This window comes from Acomys minous, assembly GCF_964271855.1.
Source record: "Acomys minous genome assembly, chromosome: 4".
Lineage (NCBI taxonomy): Eukaryota > Metazoa > Chordata > Mammalia > Rodentia > Muridae > Acomys > Acomys minous.
This window is the reverse complement of record NC_140486.1, coordinates 10,892,436-10,904,551: the sequence shown is the minus strand read 5'-3', so window position 1 is coordinate 10,904,551 and position 12,116 is coordinate 10,892,436. Positions and strand designations below refer to the sequence as shown.

Sequence of the window (12,116 nt, the reverse complement as noted above, 5' to 3'; positions counted from 1 at the left end):
TCACCTGCCCAGCATTCCTTGGTGAAGGTGTACGTGCCGGTGATTGTAGTACAGGCACAGGTAGGGGCAGCCCTTTGTCACCTCACAGAGAAGCCTTCTTCATAAGGTTTTCCACACCCTTGGCCGACATTCCCCATTCCTCCGTCTCCACGGAGCTGCCTGTTTCAGACATTTTATGTAAGTGTTATCGTAGTGGGTGGTCTCCTGTGTCTGGCTTATTTTATGTTGCACATTGTGAGTTCTTCCTGAATTTCCTTCCTTTTAAACCTTGAGTAATAGTTCACTGAATTTCTCTATCACATTTCATTTATCCATTTGTCAGTTGATGGGCATTTGGTTTGCTTCCACCTTCTGGTGTTCTGACCATAATTTCCAATGAATATATTTTGAGAGACTTTGGTTCCATTTCTTATTTTTGTTCATTCATTATTTAGTGTGTGTATGTATCTCAAATGTGTCGTGCATGTGTGTGGACATCCAAGGACAACTTTTAAGGCTGTTGTTCTCTTCACCTTGTGGATTCTAGGAGTCCAACTCAGATTGTCAGGCTTGGTGGCAAGCATCTTTACCAATAGCTGTCTCCCTAGCCCTGCTTTCAGTGCAGAGTCTAGAGCCCAGGAATGTGTATGATTGCAGTCTTCAAATTGGTACCAATTTATTTATTTTTATAAATATATTTATATAAATATGTTATTTTATTAATATATAAAAATTATATACACATATTGCCAATTTTGCAATTTCAAAGATTGGCTCATTTTCAGAATGCATGTTATAGTTTTGTTTATGAAAGCCATATACCCCTTAAAGTAAAATTAGTGTGGATTTTTTTTGTCTTACAATGCAGTAAAAGCATCAATATATTTAAAATATTTATAAATTCTATATTAAGTTGTTTACTAAAAGAATTCCTCTTTCTTCCTCTCTCTCTGTTTCTTTTTTTCTTTTCTTTCTCTTTCTCTCCTTTTTTTTTTTTTTTTATAGACAGAGTCTTGCTAGCCCAGGCTGGCCTGAGAGTTCACAGTGATTCCTTGTTTCAGCCTTCTGAGTGCTGGGATTACAGGTGTTTGCTGCCACACCTACCAATGTGTGATTCAGTAGCACAGGGCATTGAATTCAGAGCTTAATGCATTCTGTGCAAGTGCTCTGTCAGCTAGATGCCAGCTGTTTACTAGAATTCTTAGCTAGTTTTCCCGTGTAATTGTTAATGCCTTGTATTTCTTTTACTTGTTTTGTGGTGTTGACTAGAACCTTTACTGTACAAGTGGGCATGGGCACTCTTGTCTCAGTTCTGTGATAGGGGAATGGTTCAAAAGTCCACTGCTAGCTAGCATCATTGGCTTACGGTTTCTGTCAGGCACATACAGGTTCCTGTAGGACTCTTCTAGTTTTGAAGTTTCTGTTTTACGGCTCTGGCAAACTGTGCAGACTTAACTCTATGACATGGGCCATTGTACTCACGATGTGCCTGCCTCTACCTCCTTCAGCAAATCCTACTGGTGTGCGCCACAACAACCATCAACATGAGCTATTGAGATAGGACATTATGAACTGGGAAGCCATTGTCAACTTCGTAATATCAAGTTGTCTCAAACAAACAGAGCATAACACACAGATAGTATTAGCCAGGTTTCTCTAAAGGAACAGAACTGATAGGTTGACTATATATGGATAAGGGGGTGGTGCTATTACCAGTGTGGTCCAGGTAGTCCAACAATGGCTGTCTCTCTTTGGAAAGAGTCTGGTAGTTGTTCAGTCCATGAGGCTGGATGTCTGGTGCTAGAGTTCCGGGGGACTCCTAGAGAACTGCTGGCTCCAGAGAAGTAGGTTCTAATACCAGGGGTGCCTCAGCAGCAGGATGGGTGCACTTGCTAGTGAGAGTGAAGTCAGGCAGGCAAAAGGAAAAAACTTTTTTTTTTTCCATGTCCTTTTACTGTTCTGCCACAGAAGGTGTGGCCCAAATATAGGGATGGGTCAGGAAAAATCCCTCACAGTTGTGCTGAGCTGCATCAATTTTAGTTGATTGAGATGTAGTTACGTTGGCAATCAAGATTAGTCATCACACCAGTAAAAATGTCACATATTACTTGCATTGTATTTTCACTGAACAGCCTGTTTAAAACGTAAAAGGAGCCGGAGGCAGAGGCGGGCGGATTGCTGTGAGTTCGAGGCCAGCCTGGTCTACAAAGTGAGTCCAGGACGGCCAAGGCTAACACAGAAAGATCCTGTCTCGAAAAACCTAAAAAAAAAAAAAAACAAAACCAAAACCAAAACCAAAACAAAACCAAAAAAACGTAAAAGGAGCCGGGCAGTGGTGGCGCACACCTTTAATCTCAGCACTTGGGATGCAGCGGTAGGTGGATCGCTGTGAGTTCAAGGCCAGCCTGGTCTACAAGTGGGGCCAGGACAGCCATGGCTACACAGGGAGACCCTGTTTTGAAAAACCAAAGAAACAAACAAACAAACAAAATGTAAAAGGAGTCAACCGAACACAGGACTCCTACCTGGATTCCTAATACTTTGGAGGCTGAGACAGGAGGATCACATTGAGTTCCAAGTGTGCCTAGGCTGCATACTGTCACAGAACTGCCTGGGCTATTGAGTAAGACATTATAAAGGTAGTTATACTTCTGACTACCATCCTAAAGGAAATTTTATTATGTGAGCCTGCGTTTTCTTAATTTGTGTGTATATATATATAATTTTAATGAAAAGGTTGTGTTGTAGACTTTTTTTGTGTGCAAACAGGTTTTAAACCCATTTTAACCTAGATATTTCAAATACACGTAAAGTAGTGGACGTTCAGGGTAGCTTAGCATACAAAGCCCTTGCTTTGCAAACATGGTGACCTGTGCCATCCCTGGGACCCACATAAAGGTAAAAGAAGAGAGCCAGCACCACAGATTTGTCCTAGGATCCCCATCTACACTCATACTACTCCTGCTCTTGCCTATACGTAGGACTAGGGGATGGGCACACACACACAGGGACACACACGTACACACGGACACATACGTACACACACACACACACACACACACACACACACACACACACACACACTGTGATAATGATAAATAGGACTGCATAGTGTATCCAGCATCCAGTGTCAGAAATTATTAACTCTTGATCTCATTTCATCTGTCCTTACATTGACTTCTTACTGGCCCAACAGATTGCTTTCCAGCAAATAGAAATATCTTTACATGGTATTGTGTAGAAGAGAAATATTTTTAAAAATCAGTGGCTTATTCTGATTTATCATCACTTTAAATTTGTGTTTTGGTATGGTAGTTTACCTGGATGGAAACATACCAATTTAAACAATAAAAGGATTTGACCTCTGCAAAGGATTGCCTGTGTTTTAGGTCTATCATTGTTTTAAAAGTGCATTTTACTTTATATGTTTGTCCATTATTTTAATTTTACTTGCCTCAAAATCAAATTCACTCCCACATCCTTTCCAAGGAAAATTTACAAATTTTAATAATGTATTGGGTAATGCAGTATTGTTCCTGAGTCTTAAATTTAATCGTTGCTTTCTTTTTAAAAAGGTTTCTTTATACTTGTTTAAAGAATTGCCATTGTATCTTTGGCAACCCTCTGCCTCTGAGATAGCTGTGATTCGGGACTGGTTGCTGAATTACAGTCTGACAGCAGTGAAGAACAAGTTGGCCTGTGTGATCCTAGAAGGACTGAATTGGGGCTTTACTGAACAGGTATGCCATTCCCAAGAAACAGAGTTTACATGGATCAGTTTCAGGACAGTGTTTTCTTAAAGCAGTAACATCTCTTTCTGCCACTTGCTAGGCCTGCAAATTCTCTCAGCTGTGTTAGAGTTTTGGTCTCCTTCTCTTCCTCCTTCTCCTCCAGTGGGGACTGAAGCTAGGGCTTTGTAAATGCCCGGAAGGGGTTCTACCACTGAGCTATAGTCCCCAGAGTATCTTTCCTTTACTTCTGTTTTTGTTGTGAACATCCTCTAGTGAAGGTACACATATTAAACACTCTGGTGTTGACTGAGTTGGTAAAGTGTTCACTGTACAGCGTGAGGACCCCAGCCCCATCCCTAGCAACCACGTAAAAGCTGGGTGCAGCAGCAGGTGCCTGTAATCTCCACACTGGAGAGAGGGACACAGAGGGACCCACCATGGAGATTGCTAGCCGGTGGCCTTACATGTGCACACACAGTCAAAGAAGAAAAAGAAAGATGTTCCCTGTGTCTTTAAGCTACTTGAATGCACTGTTTTATCTTTGGCTACCTACTTCATTTCCTCCTGACTGTATCTGCTGCCCCAGGCCTCTTTCTGCAGTCTGTCCTGTATGTCATCGCCGGAGTTGTTTTCTACAACATGGCTTAATTATGAGTTTGACTTTGCTCTGATCCCTGCTCAGTGACCTCCTGACAGTGTGACTCTGAACAAGCTTCCTAAACTCTGAGCATCATGTGCCCATCCGTAGATATTAATATCAATAATCCTTCCCCATTGAGTTATTACAGAGAGCTAGAGAAACTGTTACTTCACTCCTCACTTCAGAATTATTAATAGTTACTATTAAGGGCTTCTATATGTCAAGTCTCCTAAGAGACATGCTCCTGATTTTGACTGTTATATTTTTTGCCTCATTACCTGAGTTTTATTAATTGGCTTATTGATCAGAATGCGAACAATTGGCAGGGACTGGGGGGACATGAGCCCTCTATAGCTGTCTGGCATCTTTCATTTTAATACTTGTTGGGAGGCTTGGGGATGATCGAGGCTAGACACGTCTTGGTGCAGTCTACGTGTTCTGTAGATATGAGGGTCTCTCCCCTGTTGTTGTCTCATAATTTCACTTTAAGGAGATAAGGTTTTTGAAGCGTTTTTCTTATGAATCAAAGTCTTGTTTTACTTTTCTGCCTTTGTTGTTTAAGGAACTGCTTACTATATGAGGATGGTATATTATATTTGTGCTTTTGTTTGTTTTCTCAAAAGGGTGCCCTTCATTTGGATCAAGCATTGCACACTGACGTGGCCTTGCTCGTCCTCGAGGCTTATCAGAAGTACCTAGCACAGAAGCCCTATGCTGGGCTGATCTCTGAAAGTATGAAACAGGTGCTCACTCTTCTTGTGTACCGAGAACATACGTCCTCATTGAAAAATTGCCCGGGAATATGAGATTGGAGTTTTGATTTATTTCTGCCAATTCAAGATACCAAACTTAAATTTTCTTTTCTTTTTTCTTTTTTTTCTCCGAGACAGGGTTTCTCTGTGTAGCCTTGGCTATCCTGGACTTGCTTTATAGACCAGCCTGGCTTCAAACTCACAGAGATCCACCTGCCTCTGCCTCCTGAGTGCTGGGATTAAAGGCGTGCACCACCACGCCTGGCTCAAGATACCAAATTTAATTTTCATAGTTTTAAAAGATTTTTCTTTAAAAGTTGTCTTATTTTGAGATATGATGTCACTATGTACCCTTGCTGTCCTGAAACTCACCCAGGCTGGTCTTGAACTCACAGAGATCTGCCAGGCTCTGCCTCCTGAATTCTGGGATTAAAGGCCTGCCCTACCACCCATGACCAAAAAAAATCTTTTTGTGATCATTAGTGTTTCCGAATTTGGCTTGGGTTATAGAGATATGTTGGAGCTCAGATGTACAACTCAGGAGAACTGAGTGACATTTTAAAATCCTTTGCAGATTGGTAGCTAAATTATTGGTAGTTTGATATTTGTCTTTATACTGATAAATTGGCAAATGATATCTGTGAGTCCCCTAACACTGGTTTGATGACTGTATAACACAGTGGTCTTGAGAATCAGCCTTTATATTCTTCTGCTTGAGCTGAGATCAGGCTCACAAAGCATGTAAGATGAGTGTGGAGATACCAATGGGACAGTGCTGTGATACAGTGCAGCAAGCATCAACCAAGGGCAGTGAGGAGCACATTCTCTTCCCAGGGCATTATTGACACAAACAGAGGTGTAGATGATGCTACTGGTTTAATTTATATATGACTAATATTATTGAAAATGAATGATTGTTTCAGGTTTCATATCTGGCCAGTATTGTTCGATATGGAGAGACTCCCGAGACCTCATTTAACCAGTGGGCCTGGAATTTGATCTTGAGGTTAAAATTACACAAAAATGATTTTGGACGACAGCAGAACTGCCCAGGTGTTCCCTTCTCCAGCACGGTACCTGACATGACCGAGTCACCCATGTTTCACCCTCTCCTGAAGGCTGTGAAGTCAGGCATGCCCATTGGCTGCTATCTTGCCTTAGCTCTGACAGCTGTTGGGCACAGGTACTGTATGCTGAACCTCCAGGGTAGGTTGTAGGTAGGAGTTCTAGAATCTCATCTGTTCACATTCCAGCCATGAGGCCTTCATTAAACCCATGGGTGGTTAATTAGGGCCAAATAATGAGCCTCATTGATTAGCTTATAAAGGGAGAGTAATACCCAAATTCATTCCTGTTCATTTGCCAAAAGAAATATGTATATATAGGTCATCTAAAGCTTCCTTGTAGAAGGTGGCGACTTTTCTTACTCCTTTGTGTGTCTCAGAACTTGTGCTCAGTAGATACATACGGTAGAATGAAGGGATGCAAGCAGGCGCACCTGGTGAGGGAGGTGAGCTAAGTGGAAATGGGGCGGTACTGAGCAGAGGTGATTGGATGGCTGCTAGGACAAATTTGAAAGTAGGTAAGAGAGGGCGGTTGATGTAGAATGTTTCAGAAGGAAAAGGACAAGGTTATCTAGGGTTGTCCTTGCTACATTGTTCCAAGCAGCTCTGGCTCCAGAATGGTTCCCTGAGCCCTGGGCCCTCAGCTCTCAGATGGAGATGGCAGTACTGACTGGCCTCATAATAGAACAGTTGTCTGGGTTGTTGGTTCTTTAACTATAGTTTTTCAAACTTGTTTCATGTTTTCTCTGGATGCTGTGTCCATTCTGGGGCTGTCGTTCTTATCATTCATCTTCATTGTGTATCATCTAATACACATTGGATGATTCATTGTTGGGTTCTTCTGTACATGCTGATTACTGATGGCAGTGAGAGACAGAGAGTAAGTGCTTTCCTTTGGGATTGGTTCAGTCTGTGAATTGAATAGAAGCAACTCCCTTAAAAAAAAAAAAAGAAAAAAAAAAGAAAGAAAGAGAAAAGAAAAATAGTATAAGCTGGTTATAGTGGCACAGGCCTTTAATCCTAGCACTCAGGAGGTCGAGGCAGGGCAGGTGGATCTCTGTGAGTTCAAGACCAGCCTGTCTACAAATTGAGTCCAGTACAGCCAAGGATACACAGAGAAGCCCTGTCTTGAAAAACAAAACAAAACAAAAAAACCCCAACCCCCCAAAAAAATCCAAAACAAAAAACAAACAAAGAAAAAACCAACCAAACAAAATAAAACAAAACAACCCCCCCAAAACCACAAACAAAAATAACTAAACAACCCAACCAGTCTGTGTTATGGGGCTTGGGAGTACAGTAGACACACTTATATTGTATATAACCATAACCTTATGGAGAATACAGAGAATAATAGAAGGGCACCCAGAATCGTTCTCATGCTAAAATGTTGTTTATAAAATATATTCCTTAAAATTTATATTATTTTTTTCTTTTTAAAAAAATTTATATTATTAAAAAAACAACGTGTATATGTGTGTGTGCGCACTGTAATGTGTGTGGACCTGCATAGGCCAGAGTCTGAGGATCCCCTGGAGCCAGACCTGAGGCCTGCCGTGGCTGTTGGGACTTGTCCTTCTAGAAACACGTGCTCTTAGCCATTCCAGCCTTTATTCTGTTCGATACTTTTCTTTCTTCTTAGAGTTTATATTTACATAATTTATGAAATATATGCAAAACATACATAATTTTGTATTTTGTTGTTACTATTGTAAGTACTTCTTACACAGTAGCCCTTTGTACTATAACTTTTATTCTTTGGAGGCTTTTCCCTTAGAGTTAAAGCAATATAGGGAAAGTACAAAATCTTGAAAGTAGGAAAAACCCACTTGCTTCTCCTGCTCGTGTACCCTGAGCAATCTGTGAGGTCACCTCTGAGAGTTTCTTCTTTATCTAACATACCTTTCCTATTAGACATAATCATGAGAACACAGTGTTATATTTTTTCACTGGAGCAGAAATGTGTTTTCATTGGCTTCTGACTGTCATGTTTATTATTGTTGTTGTGAGACAGGATCTCACTGTGTAGCCTTGGCTGTCTGGACCTCGGTTTGGAACAGGCTGGCTTTGAACTCACAGCAACTTGTATGCACCTGCCTCCTGATTCCTGGGCATGTGTATTATTTGAAAATGATGCTAAAGATTTCCATTGAACATATTTCTCCTAACTTTACTTAAATCTCCTACAACTATATTTTGCAGTTGGAAAAATGAGGAGCTTTATTTTTATATAGGTCAACTTCTGTTTCCTCCCTATATGTGTTCAAATAAATAATTACATTTCAAATTCAAACTAAAAATAAATCATTTAAGTCAGTTAAACTAAAAAGAAAGCAGCAAAATGAGAAAATACAAAATACAGTACAAATGTATTGGAAAATAATATATGTATGTCTACAAACAGAAACAACAACAACAACAACAAAACAGCCAACCAACCAAGGAAACAAAACAACTATTGTTTATTATTATTCAGTAATATTTATAATAAGCTATTGCAAAGGAAAAGAAAATGTGTGGGACAACAGCAGTCAGGCTGGCAGAGCTCATGCTCTAAGCTTCCCTATGCTGCAGTAGCCGCTGGGACACTTAAGTAGGGCCAGCTTTGGCTTCTCATCTCGTTCCTGGGGCACCATGTTAATTTGCCCACAGTGCTTTCAACTTTCTCATTTAATAAGAGAAAATATAGATGAGATTTTAAGAATTCTGTATTTCTAAGTTACGAGTCAGGTCTTTCTTTGTGTAAGTTATTCACTAAAAGTTTGGCTAACTGAGATAATCCAGGTATTGTAAGCTTGTATTTCATTTTAGGAATACAATTTTATGAATGAGGTACAGAGTGCTCACATTTCCCTTTCATTTTTTGTAGCATTGAGAAGTTCTGTGCAGAAGGCATCCCGCTGTTGGGAAATCTGGTCCAATCAAGGCATTTGAGAGCAATGGTCCATGCTTTAGATAAGATTCTACCTGTGTTCTATCCTTGCCAGTATTACCTTCTGAAGAATGAACAGTGAGTATATTCTACAACAGTAGCACCCCAGCAGGTAGAAATGACTTCAATTTCTGGTTTCTAGAGTAAATTAAAAGGGGATAGTATTTCAGTTGTTTGTTTGTTTGTTTGGTTTTTGTTTTCCTCTCAGTTTGTAGAAATACATGTTGTATTTTCCAATACATTTAAAGTGTATTTTTATACCTTCTTTTTTCAGTTTAATAGACTGCTTATCTTTTTTAAAGATTTATCTTTATTGCTGATTTCATATACTTTGTGTGTCTGTGTGGCAGTATGGGCACATGCTTGCAGTGGCTGGAGGAGGGTGTCAGACATCTCTGGGACTGGTTGTTAGACACTGATGCTGGGAACCATACTTGGTCCTTTACAGGAGAAGTACATGCTCTTAACTGCCAACCCATCTCTCCAGCCCCCAGCAGTATGTTTTTGTTTGTTTGGGTTTTCTGAGACAGAGTTTCTCTATGTAGCCTTAGCTGTCCTGAACTCACTTTGTAGACCAGGCTGGCCTTGAACTCACAGAGATCCAACTGCTTCTGCCTCCCGAGTGCTGGGATTAAAGGCGTGCACCACCACACCTGGCTCCCCAATAGTGTTTGTTTGTTTGATTGTTTTTATTATTTTTATGAGATAGAAAACTTGTGCAGTCTGGTTTAGAATGTAGTTGATGAACATTGTTTAGATTAATGATTCTAGTTTTATTTTTATAAAAGGTATTTCCTATTTACTTAAATTATAATTGCTTAGAAGCCTGTTAGTATTTAAAAGAGCACTTATTCCCCTGAGACTCTTGGAACAGCGGTCCTTATGTGTATCAGCAGTGGTACCCACACCAAAGCATACTATTTTATGTAGTCTACGGGTTGTAGGCAGATAAAATGAATGCAAAGGTGGGAAGAGATGACCTTTCCAGGAGGCTGACCACCTGGGGCTTCATGAAGAGTGATTGAAAGAGGAGGTAAGAATCCAGTGGTGCTAGGGCGAGAAGTGTGTGCAAGCGGGTAAGGGTGGCGTCCATGTTCTTATGAGGAGTCCAAGATATGGAGGGGATAATGCAATCTCAAGGTGTTTTCTTCCAGGTCCCTTTAACTTGTCCGTATGTATTTGACTTGGACCTGTCCATTACAGTGCTGTAGAGAGTTTTAATTCAACACACATTTATTCTTCTGAAGTCCTTGAAAATTTATCAGAATATCTAAATAGTACTGTATCCTAAAAGTGGAGCTAATTTAATGTTTTTCTGAGCTCTGGGCATATAAAGCAGTGGTAGAGCCTTGCCCAGGACACTCATGGTCCATCCCTAGACCCCGTCTCCCTATTGCCCAAGTCTGCTGTGCTGGTACGTGTCTGTGGTCCCAGCATCTTGGGAAGTCTGCCTTCCAAGGGCAGTTTCAACCACATAACAACTTAGAGACTAGCTAGGCTCCATGAGACCCTGTCTCAAAACAGCAAGAGAAAAAGCAAGCAAATGCAGCCCACTGCTGCAGTTCTGCCCGTCTCGAAGGCAAGGCTTGAGATCCTTTGTGCTTCACAGTTTTGTCTTGGTTTTTATTTTTTTTCGAGACAGGGTTTCTCTGTGTAGCCCTGGCTATCCTGGACTCACTTTGTAGACCAAGCTGGCCTCGGACTCACATCAACCCACCTGCCTCTGCCTCCTGAGTGCTGGGATTAGAAGTGTGCGCCACCACACCTGTCTATGTGCTCCACAGGTTTTTGTCGAACCTTCTCCTCTTCCTACACTTGGACAGTGGTGTTCCTCAGGGGGTCACCCAGCAGGTCACCCACAAGGTGGCACAGCATCTGACAGGAACCAGCCACGGGGACAATGTGAAGCTTCTCAACAGCATGATCCAGGTCAGAGCCCTTACTAGTCCCGTGTGTGTGTGTGTGTGTGTGTGTGTGTGTGTGTGTGTGTGTGTGTGTGTGTGTAAATACATACATATACTATACTCTTTCTCTATACACAGAACATGTGGCGTTAGAGTACGAGAAGGCTGGTAGAGTAGGGTTTTTCTGGGAGTGGATACATTTGGAATGCATTTTAATGTGGGAGGGCGGGCGGTTGTCAACCTTCCATATCACCTGAGGTTCTTCTTTACAGGCACACATATGTGTAAGCACTCAGCCTAATGAGGTAGGCCCCGTGGCTGTGTTGGAGTTCTGGGTCCAGGCGCTCATAAGCCAGCACCTGTGGTACCGAGAGCAGCCCATTCTCTTCCTCATGGATCACTTGTGTAAAACAGCTTTTCACCTGATGCAAGAAGACTGCGTGCAGAAGCTGCTCTACCAACAGCACAAGGTAACTGTAAGGAAACCTTCCAGCCATTGGCTAGGTACTAGGTGCTAAAAGGGTCTCCTAAATATTCAATTCCTGGTAATAATCTCTGGCAAATCTTTATTATTTTTATACAAATTACACCTTAATGTTGTCTCATCTCAGTAGTCATAGTCTGCTGGTACAGATCTCAGGGAAGGCATAGAGGAGTAAGTCAAGGAGAGCCTGTAGTGTTTAGTACCTGTCTCTGTGGTGCACCCTGGGATTGTTGAAGCAGACAGTCCCATTCCTGAAATCTTTTTTCAGTTAGTATGTATACAAAGTCATGACATTCATGATAATATTTTTATACATGTACATCATGTACTTTGTTCATGACTGGGTCACTGCTGAATTCTACCTGACCTTTAAAAAAGAACTAACTGTAACGCCCCCCAGACTGTTCCACAGAATCTCATGGCAGAGTGTTACCAAACTCACTCCGTGAGCTGGTGTTAGCCCGACACCAAAAACAGTTAAGGGGATGATAAAGAATGAAAGCCCAGTCCACAATGAACATGGAAACCAAACTCTAAGTACAGCACGTGATCCTGAATGCAGCTACACCATGCAGTCTGTGTCCTGTTGGAATCTTCCAGTGTAGAGGTTACTGCTGACGCCTGGGGGAG

The 12,116-nt window shown here is 41.4% G+C and overlaps 1 protein-coding gene across 2 annotated transcripts in view; it reads left to right on the top strand.

The window, feature by feature from the left end:
* Positions 1 to 12,116, top strand: part of EPG5 (ectopic P-granules 5 autophagy tethering factor) — a 97,726-nt gene that overhangs the window by 32,575 nt on the left and 53,035 nt on the right. For both annotated transcript variants that reach the window (XR_014778491.1, XM_084778395.1), the window contains exons 14-19: positions 3,555 to 3,719; positions 4,974 to 5,093; positions 6,026 to 6,285; positions 9,036 to 9,176; positions 10,883 to 11,027; positions 11,275 to 11,472. Coding sequence is in view for 1 of the 2 variants with exons in the window: in XM_084778395.1 (XP_084634521.1) it covers positions 3,555 to 3,719; positions 4,974 to 5,093; positions 6,026 to 6,285; positions 9,036 to 9,176; positions 10,883 to 11,027; positions 11,275 to 11,472 (1,029 nt within the window). In the remaining variant the exon portion in view is untranslated. The remainder of the gene's footprint in view (positions 1 to 3,554; positions 3,720 to 4,973; positions 5,094 to 6,025; positions 6,286 to 9,035; positions 9,177 to 10,882; positions 11,028 to 11,274; positions 11,473 to 12,116) is intronic.